This window comes from Borostomias antarcticus, assembly GCF_949987555.1.
Source record: "Borostomias antarcticus genome assembly, chromosome: 12".
NCBI classification, from domain to species: domain Eukaryota; kingdom Metazoa; phylum Chordata; class Actinopteri; order Stomiiformes; family Stomiidae; genus Borostomias; species Borostomias antarcticus.
Window position 1 is genome coordinate 10,504,435 of NC_140245.1, and position 19,014 is coordinate 10,523,448.

The 19,014-nt window shown below is 52.1% G+C and overlaps 1 protein-coding gene across 1 annotated transcript in view; it reads left to right on the top strand.

The window, feature by feature from the left end:
* The window catches only part of chd7 (chromodomain helicase DNA binding protein 7), a gene marked incomplete at its 5' end in the record, with an annotated part of 59,494 nt that overhangs the window by 21,255 nt on the left and 19,225 nt on the right, over window positions 1-19,014 (top strand). The window contains 16 exon segments of the mRNA XM_084446398.1: window positions 166-249; window positions 731-868; window positions 1,241-1,362; window positions 3,184-3,427; window positions 4,102-4,278; window positions 5,725-5,868; window positions 6,155-6,253; window positions 6,480-6,678; window positions 6,828-7,038; window positions 7,719-7,914; window positions 11,837-12,004; window positions 12,333-12,512; window positions 13,272-13,382; window positions 14,619-14,824; window positions 17,219-17,418; window positions 17,673-17,835. Coding sequence (XP_084302524.1) covers window positions 166-249; window positions 731-868; window positions 1,241-1,362; window positions 3,184-3,427; window positions 4,102-4,278; window positions 5,725-5,868; window positions 6,155-6,253; window positions 6,480-6,678; window positions 6,828-7,038; window positions 7,719-7,914; window positions 11,837-12,004; window positions 12,333-12,512; window positions 13,272-13,382; window positions 14,619-14,824; window positions 17,219-17,418; window positions 17,673-17,835 — 2,642 coding nt within the window.

The window sequence follows — 19,014 nt, forward strand, 5'->3', positions numbered from 1 at the left end:
CACCCTCCCTCTCTCTCTCCACCCCCTCCCTCTCTGTCTCCCTCCCTCCCTCTCCCCCCCTCCCTCTCTCTCCCCCTCCCCCCCTCCCTCTCTCTCACCCCCTCCCCCCCTCCCTCTCTCTCTACCTCCCTCCCTCTCTCCTCCTCTTTCCCCCCTTCCCTCCAGATGGACGATGAGCCCTTCAACCCAGACTATGTGGAGGTCGACAGGGTGCTCGACATGTCCGAAAGCACAGACGAGAATGGAGAGGTACACGCGCGAACACACACACACACACAGGCTCGTCCGTTTCTGCCCCCCACTCTACGCTGAGCCGAGTCCGGTAACAGACGCACTCTAGTGGGCGTTTGAAGCTGGCTTTATGGGGTCAGTCTGAACTTTGCCATGTGAACACCGACCAAAGCTGACCTATCCTGTCTTTGACCGGGAGATGAAAGGAAAACATACACACACTCCCCCCGGTCTCTATCTCTCACACACACTCGTCACGGGACACAAACACACACACCCACACACACACAGAGGCAGATGCGTGGTTAGTGCTGGTCCTTTCCGGCAGGGTCGACAGACACGCACACACTAACCCCTGCATGTCCCCAGACTGTGACCCGATGAAGTGGTGTCTGTCTGTCCCTGACGCATGCGCACATATGGTCTCTCTCTCACACACACACGCACACACACACACACACACGCACGCTGACCCCTCTGCCCCCCCCCCCCCCCCCAGACGGTGACCCTGTACCTGGTGAAGTGGTGCTCTCTGGCCTATGAGGACAGCACCTGGGAGCTGAAGGCTGACATCGACCAGACCAAGATCGAGGAGTACGAGCGCCTGGCGGAGCGCCAGCCCGGGACCAAACGCGTGGTGAGGCACCGTGCACACCCCTCATATAAAATGAATTATGATGATGATGATGATGATTATTACATCACCTGTGGGGGAATATGTTTGATCCGTGTCTGTGAGAAAAGTGTGTGCGTGTGTGTGTGTGTGTGTGTGTGTGTGTCTCTTGGCCCGGTGCCTGTCTTGGCTCTCCCCGGTTTTACTGTCTTTAACTGCTCTCCCCGTTCTCAGGCCACACTCCTGCGGTCAGGCCTCAACCACTAACGGGAACCGTGTGTGTGTGTGTGTGTGTGTGTGTGTGTCCCGCCGCCCTCGCCCCCCCCCCCCCCACCCCCCCCTCCCCCTCTGGCCCCAACCGCTAACTGGAACCTTTTTTCTTCTTCTGTGAAACAGGAGCGGCCTCCCACCGAGGACTGGCAGAAATCGGAGAGCTCCAGGGATTACAAGAACGAGAACGCGCTCAGGGAGTACCAGCTGGAGGGGGTCAACTGGCTGCTCTTCAACTGGTACAACACGTACGTACATATGGGACATCCAGCCCAGCTTGTAAACATGTTCCACGCCACATTTCTCCCCTCACCAACATCGCTAAACATCCAGCGCACCTAATACCCTTCACACCATGGGGGGTTCCCACCCCGCCGGCCGATTGGTTGAGAACCGTGGCGTTTTCACGACACGCCGCGGGTAAAGCCTCTTAGCGGTTCTCTGAGTTATTACCGCGGCACATGCTCATGTTGAGACGAGCTAGTTAACTTCCTGTCCACGCGCTGGCGTGGCTACACCTGGGGGAGCTGCAGCGCGCCCACAGACTCGTCCGGGTTCGCGTCGACATTCCAGGATGAACGTTGGCGTCCGTTTCGGTTGCTAGGGCGCGTTTGGCGCTGGGGAATAGCAGGTTGTGTTCAAGGAGGGGGAAAGTTGAAGGAGAGAACTTATGGACGCTTTCCATTTCACAACATGTTAACTTGGACGGCGTGGCAGTCCCTCTGGGGAATATGATCACCGTTTGAGATTTATAGCAGCGTGAGAGTTTGAGGAACTGCTTTGTGCTTTTCTTGGCAGAGCTCATTAAAAGCGACATAAAAGACACTCAAGTAGTCTGTATTTATCCTATAATATTTCCTGACATAACCGTTGTATAAAAGCAATAACTCGAGAGCTGTGTATATTCAGGATATCACCTATACACCAGGTTGTGCTGGTTGACATTGGTGAAATACACCACACCCACTGAGTTAGAGTTATTGCTTCAATATATATGAAATAGTACAGTACATCTTCAGTATATGAACCTGGAAACTCGCATGTAGTATAAATAACCTGGTAATCTACCCCACCGTGTACTTTAAGTATATATTTCTTTTATCACTCACACAGTAACCTTGGTAAGATCTATATGTCATAAATGATTCATAATGCATACATATGGCTGAACGCTCACACTTGGCCTAGGGCCAGATATTTTAACTACCACCCCTCGCTAGGCAGGCTGGGATACAGAGGCCGACTGTCTGAAGACGTTTTGGAATGGAATCCGCTGCCCGTTTAAAATGGTTTCAGGAGTTTTCAAGATTCAACACGTCAGATATCGCAAAGAAGTAGGAGAACATGACTAGACGATATTATAAAACTAGAGGCATGTTTCCATGCCCCTAACGTTTCCCTGTTTGACTATTTCCTGGACACAGACTTAACTTATTTCTTAACTAGATGCCTTTCTTCTGAGAATTATGTTTAAAGATATTTTTTAAATATAGGACTTGGCCCTAGTCTTTCAGTAATTAACCCTATCGGCGTTGTCTAATATGTGACATCTGCGTGTTTCACACATGTCCCTCTCATCTGTGTGTGTGTGTGTAAACAAATGTAGGCATGACATACCCAAGGTTTGATCACATATGTAATGTGTTACCCTCGTGTGTGTGTGTGTAATCAACACATGAATATTCCATATTATTCCATTGTTTCCCCACCATATGTGCCCAGCTCTATCTTCTCTCACCAGTCCTGGGCTGTATTTCCTCCGCATACGGCTGGCAAGGCATCATGGGATATCTAGCCAATGTGTCGGTAGCATACATGCATCTTGTCTGGTACCACAGACCATATGCTAATCTATGCAAATCACATGCATTTGTGGTCCGCCAGCAGCTTGAATCTTATCCATCTGCTGTTGGTTATTTTAGCACAGTTAATACCAGCGTTAATACCCAGCGGAGATGTTTCACTGGGCCGGAATGGCAACAGAACGCGCAGTCAAGATGGAAAACCAACATTCTCTCCCCCCCCCACCCCTCAAAACTAACGTTCCCCGTCTTTACCTCGTTCCCCAGACGCAACTGTATCTTAGCAGACGAGATGGGCCTGGGTAAGACCATCCAGTCGATCACATTCCTCGACGAGATCTTCCTGAAGGGCATCCACGGCCCCTTCCTGGTCATCGCCCCCCTCTCCACCATCCCCAACTGGGAGAGGGAGTTCCGCACCTGGACCGATCTCAACGTGGTGGTGTACCACGGCAGCCAGGCCAGCCGCAAGACCATCCAGACCTACGAGATGAGCTTCAGAGACGCACAGGTAGCCCCCCCGCGACCATAACCCGACCCTAACGCTGACCGAACCTAGGCCGTTATAATCACCATTACCTGACCTAACCCGGTAAAGGAGCTCAACTACAGAGTGGCCATATGACCGTAATATGACCGTAATATGGCAATATGACCGCAATATGACCCTAACATGACCATATGACCGTAATATGACCATATGATGACCGTAATATGACCGTAGCGGGGATCTCGACCATAACCCAACCTTATTGTAACCACAACCCTGACCTAACCCAGCGCTGTTACGAGCTGTCCAAGCTCCGCCTCCCTGACCGTCACCTGCCATCTATTCCAGTGATTCATTAAGAGCGCTGAGTGCTACAGGTGCTTGGCCCTAATCTACCCACAATCCTGACCCTCAGACCGGTCAGCTGCTTAGGATAATTAACCACACCCTGGTTCCCTGACCGTAACGAGACACTCCCACGTTGACCAGAGGGGGGATGGGGACCTAGTTCCGCTGACCTCAGATCAGGGCCCGGGGAAGAGGATTACAGCGTTAGCCGGCTTGTCAGAACGCTTGTTTGCCCCCACATCGCTCGTGCTGACTCGCGTGACGATTATCTCTCCACCCTCTGCCCCTCCTCTTCCCTGTCCTCCCATTTTTATCCCTCCCTCCCTCCCCTCTCCCCCATCCCCCAGGGTAAGATCATAAAGGGAGCGTATAAGTTCCACGCCATCATCACCACGTTCGAGATGATCCTGACCGACTGCCCGGAGCTGCGCAGCGTGCCGTGGCGCTGCGTGGTCATCGACGAGGCGCACCGCCTCAAGAACAGGAACTGCAAACTGCTGGAGGGACTCAAGATGATGGACATGGTGAGAGAGAGCGCCAGGCCAAGCCCCCACTGTCCCGGAGAGCGCAGTAGTACCAGCTGTGTGTCTTCCTGGTTCGGTGTCTCTGTCCTCGCCTGGTAAACCAGACTCATCACAATGTTGTTGTTTTTTTTACATTTTCACTGAGTCTGGACTTTCAGCCGCCCAGAGTGATTTGAGTTTTCCCAGAAAGTGGGGCACCAATCAGGAGACTGCGTTTTAACTGCTGTTCTGCCCCCAGTCCCTGATTGGTTCCCGCTGATGATTACGCAAATTACAGGAGAACGCTATTAGTAGAACAGTAATGAAATACAGGAGAACGCTAGTAGTAGAACAGTAGTGAAATGCAGGAGAACGCTAGTAGTAGAACAGTAATGAAATACAGGAGAACGCTAGTAGTAGAACAGTAATAAAATACAGGAGAACGCTAGTAGTAGAACAGTAATGAAATACAGGAGAACGCTAGTAGTAGAACAGTAATAAAATACAGGAGAACGCTAGTAGTAGAACAGTAATGAAATGCAGGAGAACGCTAGTAGTAGAACAGTAATGAAATGCAGGAGAACGCTAGTAGTAGAACAGTAATGAAATGGAGGAGAACAAGTAGTGGCAGCTCCGGAAGCAACGCGCTGTAACGTTAATGTTAGAAGAATAAACAGCCATAAGTGAAGTTATTGCAGAAATAGACTCAATAATAACAATTAAAGAAGAACAAGAGTAGGCACTAGTTTCTCAGCGGAAAAGACGTTTTCACCGCTCTTGTGACTGGATTTAGAAAAGGTTAGGGCTGCGTTCCGAATCGCATACTTCTACTTCTTACTACCAGTACCTCCTACAGCTGCCCTTAGAAAGTACGTACTTTGCAAGCAGTAGGCATTCAATTAGGACATACTACCTTGTCATAACATTGCGCCTTGAAATTTGCCCACATCCGTTGCTGTCCATAACGCGACATTCGTCTACAGCTGTCACGACTCGCACATGTGACGCACATTTCCGCTGCGCACAGGATTGTGGGTCAGAATAGCCAGAAAAGCCTGCTGGCTTGCATACTGCAAAATACGACCGGATGTAGTAGGACATCCTGGTATTATTGGCATACTGCATGTGGCATAATATGTATTGGGACATACTACATTGTTTTTGGCGTACTATATAGTAGGGTAGTATGCAATTTGGAACGCAGCCCAGATCTATGTTTTGTTACGCTGATGGGTGAAGGAGTTTGTCTGTCAAGACAGGAAGTCCCGCCCTCCTCTGCCCAGTGTCCAGTCCAGGGGTCAGTCAGTAGGAGCGCATGTCGCAGGCTCAGTGAATTGAACCAAAGTGGTTTTTGATAAGCAGCACTAGAGTTTGACCTTCAATAATACAGCACGCTGACATTGAATGTGTGTAGTTAGTAAACGTCTTGAACGCCCCGAACCTGACGGAACCGTTCTGTTCTCCCAGGAGCACAAGGTTCTGCTGACCGGAACCCCGCTGCAGAACACGGTGGAGGAACTCTTCAGCCTGCTCAACTTCCTGGAGCCGGAGCGGTTCCCCTCGGAGAACACCTTCATGCAGGAGTTCGGGGACCTCAAGACGGAGGAGCAGGTAGCGACCCCAGCAGAGTCGACCATCGCAGGGCGCCTAAAAAGCCCACGGCTCGGACCGGAAGCTTCTTATCAACCGCTAATCTACGTATCGTCTGCGCTGGGAGACTCAGATAAATAAGAAATATTCTTCCAGCCCCCACGGGGGATTTTAGTCGTTTGTCCGTTTCATTTCGCCCCCCCTCCCCCGGAGCGAAGATCAATGAAGCTGAATTGAATTCCGCCGTCTCCGGCGAGGAGGCCGCTTGTGTTTGCGTTTCCGTGGTAACCCCTACGCCCCCCCGCAGGTGCAGAAGCTGCAGGCCATCCTGAAACCCATGATGCTCCGGCGCCTCAAGGAGGACGTGGAGAAGAACCTGGCGCCCAAGGAGGAGACCATCATCGAGGTGTGTGTGTGAGAGAGGGAGAGAGAGAGACAGAGAATGGTCTTCGTTCTTGTTGTTTGTCTCCCTCATGCCTCTACATAGCTGGTGATGGAAAACATCTCTCTTTAAGACAGGCGAGAGAGAGCGAGAGAGGGAGAGACAGAGAGGGAGGGAGAGACGGAGAGAGAGAGAGAGACAGAGAGAGAGAGACAGAGAGCAGGAGCGTGACTCATGTCGTTCTGCCCAGGTGGAGCTCACCAACATCCAGAAGAAGTACTACCGGGCCATCCTGGAGAAGAACTTCTCCTTCCTGTCCAAAGGCGTGGCGGGCGGAGGTGGAGGGGGAGGAGGAGGAGGAGGAGGAGGGGGAGGAGCCAACGTTCCCAACCTGCTCAACACCATGATGGAGCTGAGGAAATGCTGTAACCACCCCTACCTCATCAACGGTGAGGAAACCCAACACCACTCAACACTTCACGTTCCCTGCAACGTTGGTTCCAGAACGTGTACTGATCCCTGGCTGGTTCCCTGGGTAGGGGTTCTGAATCCGGAGGGTTGTGGGTTCTGATTCCGGAGTGTGTTCTCGTGTCCCCAGGCGCAGAGGAGAAGATCCTGGAGGAGTTCCGCGAGGTCCACCAGCCCGAGGTGCCGGAGTTCCACCTCCAGGCCATGATCCAGGCCGCGGGCAAGCTGGTGCTGATCGACAAGCTGCTGCCCAGGCTGCTGGCTGGCGGACACAAGGTGCTGGTCTTCTCCCAGATGGTCCGCTGCCTGGACATCCTGGAGGACTACCTCATTCAGAAACGGTGAGGACGGGGAGGAGGAGGAGGAGGGGGGGGGAGGAGGAGGAGCGGCCCTGGGGAGGAGGGGTTCTGGCGGGGAGCTGGAAGCCTGGATAGAAGGTGTCTGTTTGGGAGCCTGTTGGGTAGCTGTGATGTGACGATGGTTCTCTCTCTCTCTCTCTCTCTCTCTCTCTCTCTCTCTCTCTCTCTCTCTCTCTCTCTCTCTCTCTCTCTCTCTCTCTCTCTCTCTCTCCCTCTCCCTCCCTCCCTCCTTCTCTCTCTCCCTCTACCTCCTTCTCTCTCTCTCTCTCCCTCCTTCTCTCTCTCTCTCTCCCTCTACCTCCTTCTCTCTTCTCTCTCTCCCTCCCTCTCTCTCTCTCCTTCTCCCTCTCTCTACCTCTCCCTCTCTCTCTCTCTCTCCCTCCTTCTCTTCTCTCTCCCTCCCTCCCTCCTCTTCTCTCTCTCCCTCCCTCCCTCTTTCTCTCTCTCTCTCTCTCTCCCTCCTTCTCTCCTCTCTCTCTCCCTCCCTCTCTCTCTCTCTCTCTCTCTCTCTCCTTCTCCCTCTCTCTACCTCCCTCTCTCCCTCTCCCCCCCTCTTCTCTCTCTCCCCCTCTTCTCTCTCTCCCTCTCTCTCTCTCTCCCTCCCTCTCTTCCTCCCTCCCTCTCTCTCTCCCTTCCTCTCTCTCTCCCTCCCTCTCTCTCAGGTACCCGTACGAGCGCATCGACGGGCGCGTGCGGGGCAACCTGCGGCAGGCTGCCATCGACCGTTTCTCGCGGCCCGACTCGGACCGCTTCGTCTTCCTGCTGTGCACGCGCGCCGGCGGCCTGGGCATCAACCTGACCGCCGCCGACACCTGCATCATCTTCGACTCGGACTGGAACCCTCAGAACGACCTGCAGGTGAGGGATCGGGGCTCAGACGACGTCGGCCAATTAGAAGCCGGGGGTAAAGGTCAGGGGTGAGGGGTGAGGGCAGGGTGTGGTGAGAAGGCAGGGCAGGGGTTGGACCAGTAACAAGCTGTCATCAGTCATTAGTAAAAACAACATCAAACTAGTAGAACAGGGTTGTGAGCAGTGATGCGTGTTGTAAAACAGGAACACACACACACACACACACACACACACACACACACTAGATCGTATCACGCAGTCATGGTGACTGGCTGTTTTTGTTAGTGGTAGTGGAGAGAAGTTAACCCTCCTTTTAATACTGTTGTCTGGGTGTCGTTTCATGGCCCTTTTTATGCATTTATATTTCTTTATTTTACATCTGATAAACCTTTCATCACTGATGCAATGCAGTATTCCCTCTTTTTTACTGAGGTGTTTTTATTGTAAATAACACCTGCTCTGATTGGTCTGTATTTCATCTCCTGACTCAGTGAGAGAACCAATAACCTCCCTTCGATCCCGCCCCTCCCCCACTCCTACAGTGACACAGTTCCAATAACTTGGCACAGACAGACAGAGCACATAGTTCAGAGAAAGGGAGAAATTCTTGGGGAAGAGTGGTGAATGAGCGGATATCTGAAGGGCAAACCGCAGCAGCAGAGTTAGCCGCAGGCTTGAGCAGGAGTTTGGTGTTCGCTAACCGGCTAACCTAGTTAGCCTGGCTAGCCTCCCTCAGCATCATCATTTTGGCTAATGCGAAGCTGGAGTTTGCGCTCAGTGTTTATCTATCATAAGCCAACATAATATAGGGTGTGCAATGTCATAAATTGAGTATAGGTTTAAAGTGTAGACTGTTGTTAATTTGAGGCTATTTTCATGCATATTGGTTAAAGGGTTTAGAAATTACAGCACTTTGCAAACATACTCCATCCACTTTGCAAACAAACCATCCATTTTTATGAAGCAAAAGTAGTAGTAGTAGTTGGACAAATTTGCACGTGTGAATAAGAGTAGAAATGAATGAGGATTCTACCATGATGGATAATAATCTGTGATCTTTCTCTCTCAAATATAACCTATTCCATTCTGCAGTAATGTTTGGGCTCATTCTAGCGCATTCTAGGGACTATTCTAGGGACTGTAGACCCCAGGAAGATTATCTGTTGTTCTGCAACCGCTACTGGGGATCCAAAATAAACTAACATGTTTAGAGTTTTGTTGTGTTTTGTTATACGGACGTTTCCTTAACAGTTGAGGTGCTTTGATCATGTCAGCAGTACATTTGAAACTAACTAATGACCCCTTGCGGCGCTGCATTGCAGGCTAGTCGGGAGAGGCTTAGCCACCTGGCAGCTCTGTCCAGAGAAAAATATGTTGAGCTGGACAGTTATGCAGTGATGGACAGATTTGCCAAACTCAGTCTAATGCTCTCACCGCCTCCAAAAAATGAGAGAGAGACCAGACGAGGACAGAAACAGGTCGACAGAAGATGAGGATATGATGGAGAGACACTGAGACAGCAACTAGATTAGGATATGAGACACAGACAGCAACTAGACTAGGATATGAGACACAGACAGCAACTAGACTAGGATATGAGACAGACAGCAACTAGACTAGGATATGAGAGAGACAGACAGCAACTAGATTAGGATATGAGAGAGACAGACAGCAACTAGACTAGGATATGAGAGAGACAGACAGCAACTAGACTAGGATATGAGACACAGACAGCAACAAGACTAGGATATGAGACACAGACAGCAACTAGACTAGGATATGAGACACAGACAGCAACTAGACTAGGATATGAGAGAGACAGACAGCAACTAGACTAGGATATGAGACAGACAGCAACTAGACTAGGATATGAGAGAGACAGACAGCAACTAGATTAGGATATGAGACACAGACAGCAACTAGACTAGGATATGAGAGAGACAGACAGCAACTAGACTAGGATATGAGAGAGACAGCAACTAGACTAGGATATGAGAGACAGACAGCAACTAGACTAGGATATGAGAGAGACAGACAGCAACTAGACTAGGATATGAGAGAGACAGCAACTAGACTAGGATATGAGAGACAGACAGCAACTAGACTAGGATATGAGAGACAAGACAGCAACAGAAGATTAGGATGGTCAAAAGAGACAGTGACAAACAAGAACCTTAGACGGCAACAACAGACGAGACAGACAGGGACAGACGAGACAGACAGCGACAGATGAGACAGAGAAAGGGACAGACGAGTGCAGATGGAGAGGGATCAGAGGTGGGTAGAGCTGCTCTTCAGATTCTAATTAGGATTTTTTTAGGCAAATTATTAGATTGCTGCATTTGGCCGCTAATAAGGTGGAAATCTAGGGGGGGGGGGGGGGGGGGCACCACTCTGGACTGAGCCCCATGTCTTCAGATCCTACAAATGCCCCTGATTGACAGGAAGAAAGAGGAGGGGCTGACTGACTAGAAATGTTGATAGGACTAGGGTCCCAGTATTTACACTTAGTACATGACTAGGGTCCCATTGTTTACCCTTGGTACATGACTAGGGTCCCAGTATTTACACTTGGTACATGACTAGGGTCCCAGTATTTACACTTAGTACATGACTAGGGTCCCATTGTTTACACTTGGTACATGACTAGGGTCCCAGTATTTACACTTGGTACATGACTAGGGTCCCAGTATTTACACTTAGTACATGACTAGGGTCCCATTGTTTACACTTAGTACATGACTAGGGTCCCATTGTTTACACTTGGTACATGACTAGGGTCCCAGTATTTACACTTAGTACATGACTAGGGTCCCATTGTTTACACTTGGTACATGACTAGGGTCCCAGTATTTACACTTGGTACATGACTAGGGTCCCAGTATTTACACTTAGTACATGACTAGGGTCCCATTGTTTACACTTGGTACATGACTAGGGTCCCAGTATTTACACTTGGTACATGACTAGGGTCCCAGTATTTACACTTAGTACATGACTAGGGTCCCATTGTTTACACTTAGTACATGACTAGGGTCCCATTGTTTACACTTGGTACATGACTAGGGTCCCAGTATTTACACTTAGTACATGACTAGGGTCCCATTGTTTACACTTGGTACATGACTAGGGTCCCAGTATTTACACTTGGTACATGACTAGGGTCCCAGTATTTACACTTGGTACATGACTAGGGTCCCAGTATTTACACTTGGTACATGACTAGGGTCCCAGTATTTACACTTAGTACATGACTAGGGTCCCAGTATTTACACTTAGTACATGACTAGGGTCCCAGTATTTACACTTAGTACATGACTAGGGTCCCAGTATTTACACTTGGTACATGACTAGGGTCCCAGTATTTACACTTAGTACATGACTAGGGTCCCATTGTTTACACTTAGTACATGACTAGGGTCCCATTGTTTACACTTGGTACATGACTAGGGTCCCAGTATTTACACTTAGTACATGACTAGGGTCCCATTGTTTACACTTGGTACATGACTAGGGTCCCAGTATTTACACTTGGTACATGACTAGGGTCCCAGTATTTACACTTGGTACATGACTAGGGTCCCAGTATTTACACTTAGTACATGACTAGGGTCCCAGTATTTACACTTAGTACATGACTAGGGTCCCAGTATTTACACTTAGTACATGACTAGGGTCCCAGTATTTACACTTAGTACATGACTAGGGTCCCAGTATTTACACTTGGTACATGACTAGGGTCCCAGTATTTACACTTAGTACAGTTGAGTATATCGCTGTATGTGTTTCAGCATATTCTTTCTAAAAACACAACCAAAACCTGTCTCTTACCGTGTGTGTGCGTGCTTGTGTGTGTGTGTGTGTGTGCGTGCTCGTGTGTGTGTGTGCGTACGCGTGTGTGTGTGCGCGTGCGTGTGTTTATCCGCCCCAGGCCCAGGCCCGGTGCCACCGTATCGGTCAGTCCAAGGCGGTGAAGATCTACCGGCTGATCACCAGGAACTCGTACGAGAGGGAAATGTTCGACAAGGCCAGTCTGAAGCTGGGCCTGGACAAGGCTGTCCTGCAGTCCATGAGCGGCCGGGAGAACGCAGCCAACGGGGTGAGGCTCACACACACAACACACGTGCGCGCACGCGCGCAACACACACAAACACACACTATACACACACGCACGCAACACACACACGCAACCCACACACAAGCTATACATAATTACACATGCTCTCACACACACACACACACACACACACACACGAGCTATACACAATTACACACTCACATACACATACTCACTATACACAATAACACATACACACACTATACTGAATTCCTTAATGATCTGGCAATTGCACTGTTGGAAAACCTTTCAGCAATTCCACTAGATTCTTTCGATGTTCAGTGGACTAATTTGTGCGTGTGTGTCTCAGGTGCAGCAGCTGTCTAAGAAGGAGATCGAGGACCTGCTGAGGAAGGGCGCGTACGGAGCGCTGATGGAGGAGGAAGACGAGGGCTCCAAGTTCTGCGAGGAAGACATCGACCAGATCCTCCAGAGACGCACCCAGACCATCACCATCGAGTCTGAGGGCAAGGGCTCCACCTTTGCCAAGGTAGGCCCTCGGCTTTGACCTTTAACCCCTGACCCGCGCCGTGCCCATCCAGTCTGAGGGCAAGCGGTCCAATTTCGCCAAGGGAACCGTTGAACTCTAACCCTTGACCCTGACACCCGAGCCAATCACCCTCGATCCCCCAGTCAGCTGCTGGGTTGTCATGGAGGCACATCACGCATTCACGCTCCTTATCTAGAACATCCCCTCGCCTGGTCCTCTCCCCTCACCTGGTCCTCTCCCCTCGCCTGGTCCTCTCCCCTCACCTGGTCCTCTCCGCTCACCTGGTCCTCTCCGCTCACCTGGTCCTCTCCGCTCACCTGGTCCTCTCCCCTCACCTGGTCCTCTCCCCTCGCCTGGTCCTCTCCCCTCGCCTGGTCCTCTCCCCTCACCTGGTCCTCTCCCCTCACCTGGTCCTCTCCCCTCGCCTGGTCCTCTCCCCTCACCTGGTCCTCTCCGCTCACCTGGTCCTCTCCCCTCACCTGGTCCTCTCCCCTCACCTGGTCCTCTCCCCTCACCTGGTCCTCTCCCCTCACCTGGTCCTCTCCCCTCACCTGGTCCTCTCCCCTCACCTGGTCCTCTCCCCTCGCCTGGTCCTCTCCCCTCACCTGGTCCTCTCCCCTCGCCTGGTCCTCTCCCCTCACCTGGTCCTCTCCCCTCGCCTGGTCCTCTCCCCTCGCCTGGTCCTCTCCCCTCACCTGGTCCTCTCCCCTCGCCTGGTCCTCTCCCCTCACCTGGTCGTCTCTGCTCCTCTCCTCCCAGGCCAGCTTCGTTTCCGCCGGCAACCGGACAGACATCTCCCTGCAGGACCCGGACTTCTGGCAGAAGTGGGCGAAGAAGGCGGAGCTCGACCTCAGCGCCATCAACGGACGGGTGAGACGGGGGAGCAGCGAACCTGTTCAGGGGGCATAGAGAGTCTTATTCCTAGGAGAGCATTGCCGATGGGAGATGTAGTCCTCTTTGGAGTGGTATAGGTGGGAGTTGTAGTCCTATGAGGGTGATGGGGGTGGGGTGTGTAGTCCTATTTGGAGTGATAGAGGTGCAGTGCCAACGGGGTTATACAGGTGGGTATAATCCTGTTTGTAGTCCTGTGTGGGCGGGATACAGATGGGAGTTGTAGTCTTACTAGTCATACAGGAGGTCATGACCAGTCCAGCCTCTGGGGGAGGATGCGATTGACAGGGGGGGCGACGGAGCCCTTGGCCCCCATTTCCAGTTCCCCCTCAGATGGATGGATACGGCGGGGGGGAGGGGGTGGATTGATACGGCGGGGGGGTAGATTGATGCGTTATGGGTCCCTGAAGGGGATTCCAGCTCAGCGGCCATGACTGATGACAGCACTGCGCACCACGGTGCCACTGATAACGATGACATCTCTGTTAATGACGCAAATCTCCCTCCAATGCAATTAGAATGGGAGAATCCAACCACGAGAGGGTCCCCCCCCTGTTGCACGTATGCGCACACACACACACACACACACACACACACTACACACTAGTGTTTCCCCCTCATACATACGCTAATCTGGGGCGTTAATTAATAAGGGTTATTACCCCAGGCTAGCCAAGCGTAGAACACAATCACAACACACACACACTCACACACCACCACACACACACACGCAGTGATAACTGGGGCTAAGCAGAGTAGAGTAGAGGACCAGTGATTTCAATGCCGGCGGAGGGAATCTCCTCTCTGCTTTAATTACCCATGCTGCTCTGCTCTCCAGTGGTTCAGGGGCTGTAAACTAAGCTGCTTAGCTACACTTAGCACTGCTGCCTGGAGGGAACTCACACACACACACACACACACAAACACACACACACAAACACACACACACACCCCACGCACACACCGCACACGCACACTCACACCATTTAGTCATCACACCTCTCAGACCCACTCAGCCTCTCCTGCCCCCCCCCCCTCCCCCCTGTCTCACTGTCTACTAACGACCTTATTTGGATATTCACCGTAGCACGCCTGCAAACGCCCAATTGACCAATCAGATCCCACCTCGGCGCTCCTGTTGATACACGCGCCTCTGCGCGTTTTGTCGGCGTGGGGACGCTGACGGCGGCCTCATTTGCTCCTCCCCTCTCCCAGAACACCCTGGTGATTGACACGCCGCGCGTGCGCAAGCAGACGCGCCACTTCAGCTCGGCGAAGGAGGACGAGATGATGGAGTTCTCTGAGCTGGAGAGCGACGGGGAGGACAAGCCTGTGGTCAAGCCCCGCCGGACGCAGGACCGCGCCCAGGGATACCCGCGCAGCGAGTGCTTCCGCGTGGAGAAGAACCTACTGGTCTACGGGTGAGACCCGAACCCATAACCTCCCACAAGGGGAATATTTCTGATGAACCAGACTAGAACCAGCAGCTAGAACCTAGACTAGAACCTAGACTAGAACCAGGCTAGAACCAGCAGCTAGAACGAGACTAGAACCAGCAGCTAGAACCTAGACTAGAACCAGACTAGAACCAGCAGGTAGAACCAGTCTAGAACCAGCAGCTAGAACCTAGACTAGAACCAGCAGCTAGAACCTAGACTAGAACCAGACTAGAACCAGGCTAGAACCAGCAGCTAGAACCTAGACTAGAACCAGACTAGAACCAGCAGCTAGAACCTAGACTAGAACCAGCAGCTAGAACCTAGACTAGAACCAGACTAGAACCAGCAGCCTACTGGAGGAGGGGAATGGGGGGGAGGTAGTATTTTTGTGATGAGCGAGACCGGAACCAACAACCTGCTGTTATACAGACGGATAGAGGATCAGCTAGTAGCTTCGTATAGAGACCTGTTCATGGAGAGTGGGCGGGAAGTGTGCGTGTGTGTGTGTGTGTGCAGTTAATGCTTGCGACCCCACACGTGGAGTGATTGAACACTCCGCAGTCTCGGGCTTGCGCGCCATCGGGGTCATCAACCACGTCCTGGGAGGTGCACACACACGGACCCGCGGTCAATACTGATTTACACACACCGCACTGACCCGGAACACACAGTACCAAACACTCACGCGTGTGCGCACGCATACTGACCTAGAATACAGTAGTGAACCATCTCGCACACACACGCGCACACACACACACACACACACACACAGAAAGTGACTAGGCGTGGTGCGTGTCTGGTCATCACGGTTGGTTGAACTGACCAGCAGCAGTGGCGAGGCTGGGGAAGGGCTAGTTTTCACATTCTAGCCTCTCCAGTACTCTCTTCCCCTCCTCTCCCTCCCTCCTCTCTTCCCCTCCCTCCCTCCTCTCTTCCCCTCCTCTCCCCTTCTCCTCTCTTGTCTGGTCTGGTCTGAAGCCCGGAGGCTGTAGGCCACGTCACACGGTCATCATCAACACCCAGACCTCCTGACACACACCCTCACTGGCTGTCTGTCTGGCTCCTCTCTGTCTGTCTTTCTCTCTCTTTCTCTCCCCCTCCCTCTCTCTCCCTCTCTCTCCCTCTCTCTCCCTCCCTCCCTCTCCCTCCCTCTCCCTCCCTCTCCCTCCCTCTCTCTCTATGTCTCTCTCTCTCTCTCTCTCTCTGTCTCTGTCTCTCCCTCCCTCTCTCTCTCTGTCTGTCTCTCTCTCTCTCGCTGTCTCTCTCGCTCTCTCTCTCTCTGTCTCTGTCTCTCTCTCTCTCTCTCTCTCTCTCTTTCTCTCTGTCTCCCGCTCTCTCCCTCTCTCTCTCTCTCTCTCTCCCTCTCTCGCTCTCTCTCTCTCCCTCCCCCTCTCTCTCTCCCTCTTTCTCTCTCTCTCGGCTGGCTGTTTTGTCTGCCTCTCACGTTGTGTGTCTGTTTGTTTGTGTGTGTGTGTGGTCCCGGTTCAGTCCTCCCCTCTCATGGTTCATTATGAGGATCTATTAAGGGGAGATCTGATCCTAGGTCAGCGCCTGGAGGCACCTCCCCTCCCCCCTCCCCCCGGGGTGTCTGTGCCCCAGTAAACCCTGCCCAGCACAGGGCAGCACGCCAACCCTGGTTACCCCGGCAGACTGGGGAAACATTTAGGGGGCCGTGTTGGTCTCACGTGTGTGTCTGTGTGTGTCTGTGTGTGTCTGTGTGTGTGTGTGTGTCTGTGTGTGTCTGTGTGTGTCTGTGTGTGTCTGTGTGTGTCTGTGTGTGTCTGTGTGTGTCTCTGTGTGTCTCTGTGTGTCTCTGTGTGTGTCTGTGTCTGTGTGTGTGTGTGTGTGGAGGAGGGGGTGTACTCTAGGTCACACGTGCAGACTGAAGTGATGTCGCATCATGGGTGGTGATGATGATGATGAAGGATCGAGGTCATGTAGTCGGCTCAGTGACATTGGAGCGCGACGGAAAGACAGCCAGACGTGACAACAACATTAGGCTGTAGCCCCTCCCCCTCCTCTCCATACTGGGGCAGTTTGATTGGATGTGACTGTGTATGACAATCCTGATGACACTGAATTAAAACGTTTCCCTCCTCTCTCCCTTTTTGCCCGTATCTCTTCTCCCTCTTTCTCTCTCTCTCTCTCTCTCTCTCTCTCTCTCTCTCCCCCTCCCTCTCTCCCCCTCCCTCTCTCTCCCCCTCCCTCTCTCTCCCCCTCCCTCTCTCTCCCCCTCCCTCTCTCTCCCCCTCTCCCTCCCTCCCTCTCCCTCCCTCCCCCTCTCTCTCTCTCTCTCTCTCTCTCTCCCTCCCTCCCTCCCTCTCTCTCTCTCTCTTTCCCTCTCTCCCCCTCTCCCTCCCTCCCTCCCTGTCCCAGGTGGGGTCGTTGGGGGGACATCCTGTCTCACGGGCGGTTCAAGCGTCCCCTGCGTGAGCCGGATGTGGAGACGATCTGCCGCGCCCTGCTGGCCTACTGCCTGCTCCATTACCGCGGTGACGAGAACATCAAGAGCTTCATCTGGGACCTCATCACCCCCACGGAGGACGGGCAGAGCCGCACGCTCGCCAACCACTCCGGTACACACACACTGACACACGCACGCACACACACACTGACACACACACTGACACACACACACACACACACTGACGCACACTGACACACGCACACACTGACACGCGCACACACACACACACACACACACTGACACACAATGACACGCACACCACACACAGATATATACCCACATACACTGTGGTGAATGTTCTGCCCCCCGTCTCCTCCTGTGATCCGTGTGTTTGATGATACCCCTCCCTCCCCCCCCACGCAGGTCTGTCCACCCCGGTCCCGCGCGGTCGGAAGGGCAAGAAGGGGAAGCCGGCCCTGGCCCCCCAGCCCCAGCTGCCCCGAGCAGAGTGGCTGGCCTCCTGCAACCCCGACCTGCTCCTCCAGGAGGACAGCTACAAGAGACACCTCAAACACCACTGCAACAAGTAAGGTTCACCCCCGACCCCTGACCCTACACACAGCTACAAGAGACACCTCAAACACCACTGCAACAAGTAAGGTTCACCCCCGACCCCTGACCCTACACACAGCTACAAGAGACACCTCAAACACCACTGCAACAAGTAAGGTTCACCCCTGACCCTACACACAGCTACAAGACACACCTCAAACACCTCTAACAAGTAAGGTTCAGCTACTCCCTCTCAACCTTGATCCCAAACCCCTAAACTTCTACAACACACCAACAACACACCAACACCATCACTGCAACACACCATCACTACAACACACCAACACCATCACTACAACACCCCAACACCATCACTACAACACCCCAACACCATCACTACAACACCCCAACACCATTACTACAACACACCAACACCATCACTACAACACACCAACACCATCACTACAACACACCAACACCATCACTACAACACACCAACACCATCACTACAACACACCAACACCATCACTACAACACCCCAACACCATCACTACAACACCAACACCATCACTACAACACCCCAACACCATTACTACAACACACCAACACTACAACACACCAACACCATCACTACAACACACCAACACCATCACTACAACACACCAACACCATCACTACAACACACCAACACCATCACTACAACACACCAACACCATCACTACAACACACCAACACCATCACTACAACACCCCAACACCATTACTACAACACACCAACACCATCACTACAACACACCAACACCATCACTACAACACACCAACACCATCACTACAACACCCCAACACCATTACTACAACACACCAACACCATCACTACAACACACCAACACCATCACTACAACACCCCAACACCATCACTACAACACCCCAACACCATTACTACAACACACCAACACCATCACTACAACACACCAACACCATCACTACAACACACCAACACCATCACTACAACACCCCAACACCATTACTACAACACCATCACTACAACACACCAACACCATTACTACAACACCCCAACATCATCACTACAACACACCAACACCATCACTACAACACACCAACACCATCACTACAACACCCCAAAACCATTACTACAACACACCAACACCATCACTACAACACACCAACACCACTACAACACACCAACACCATCA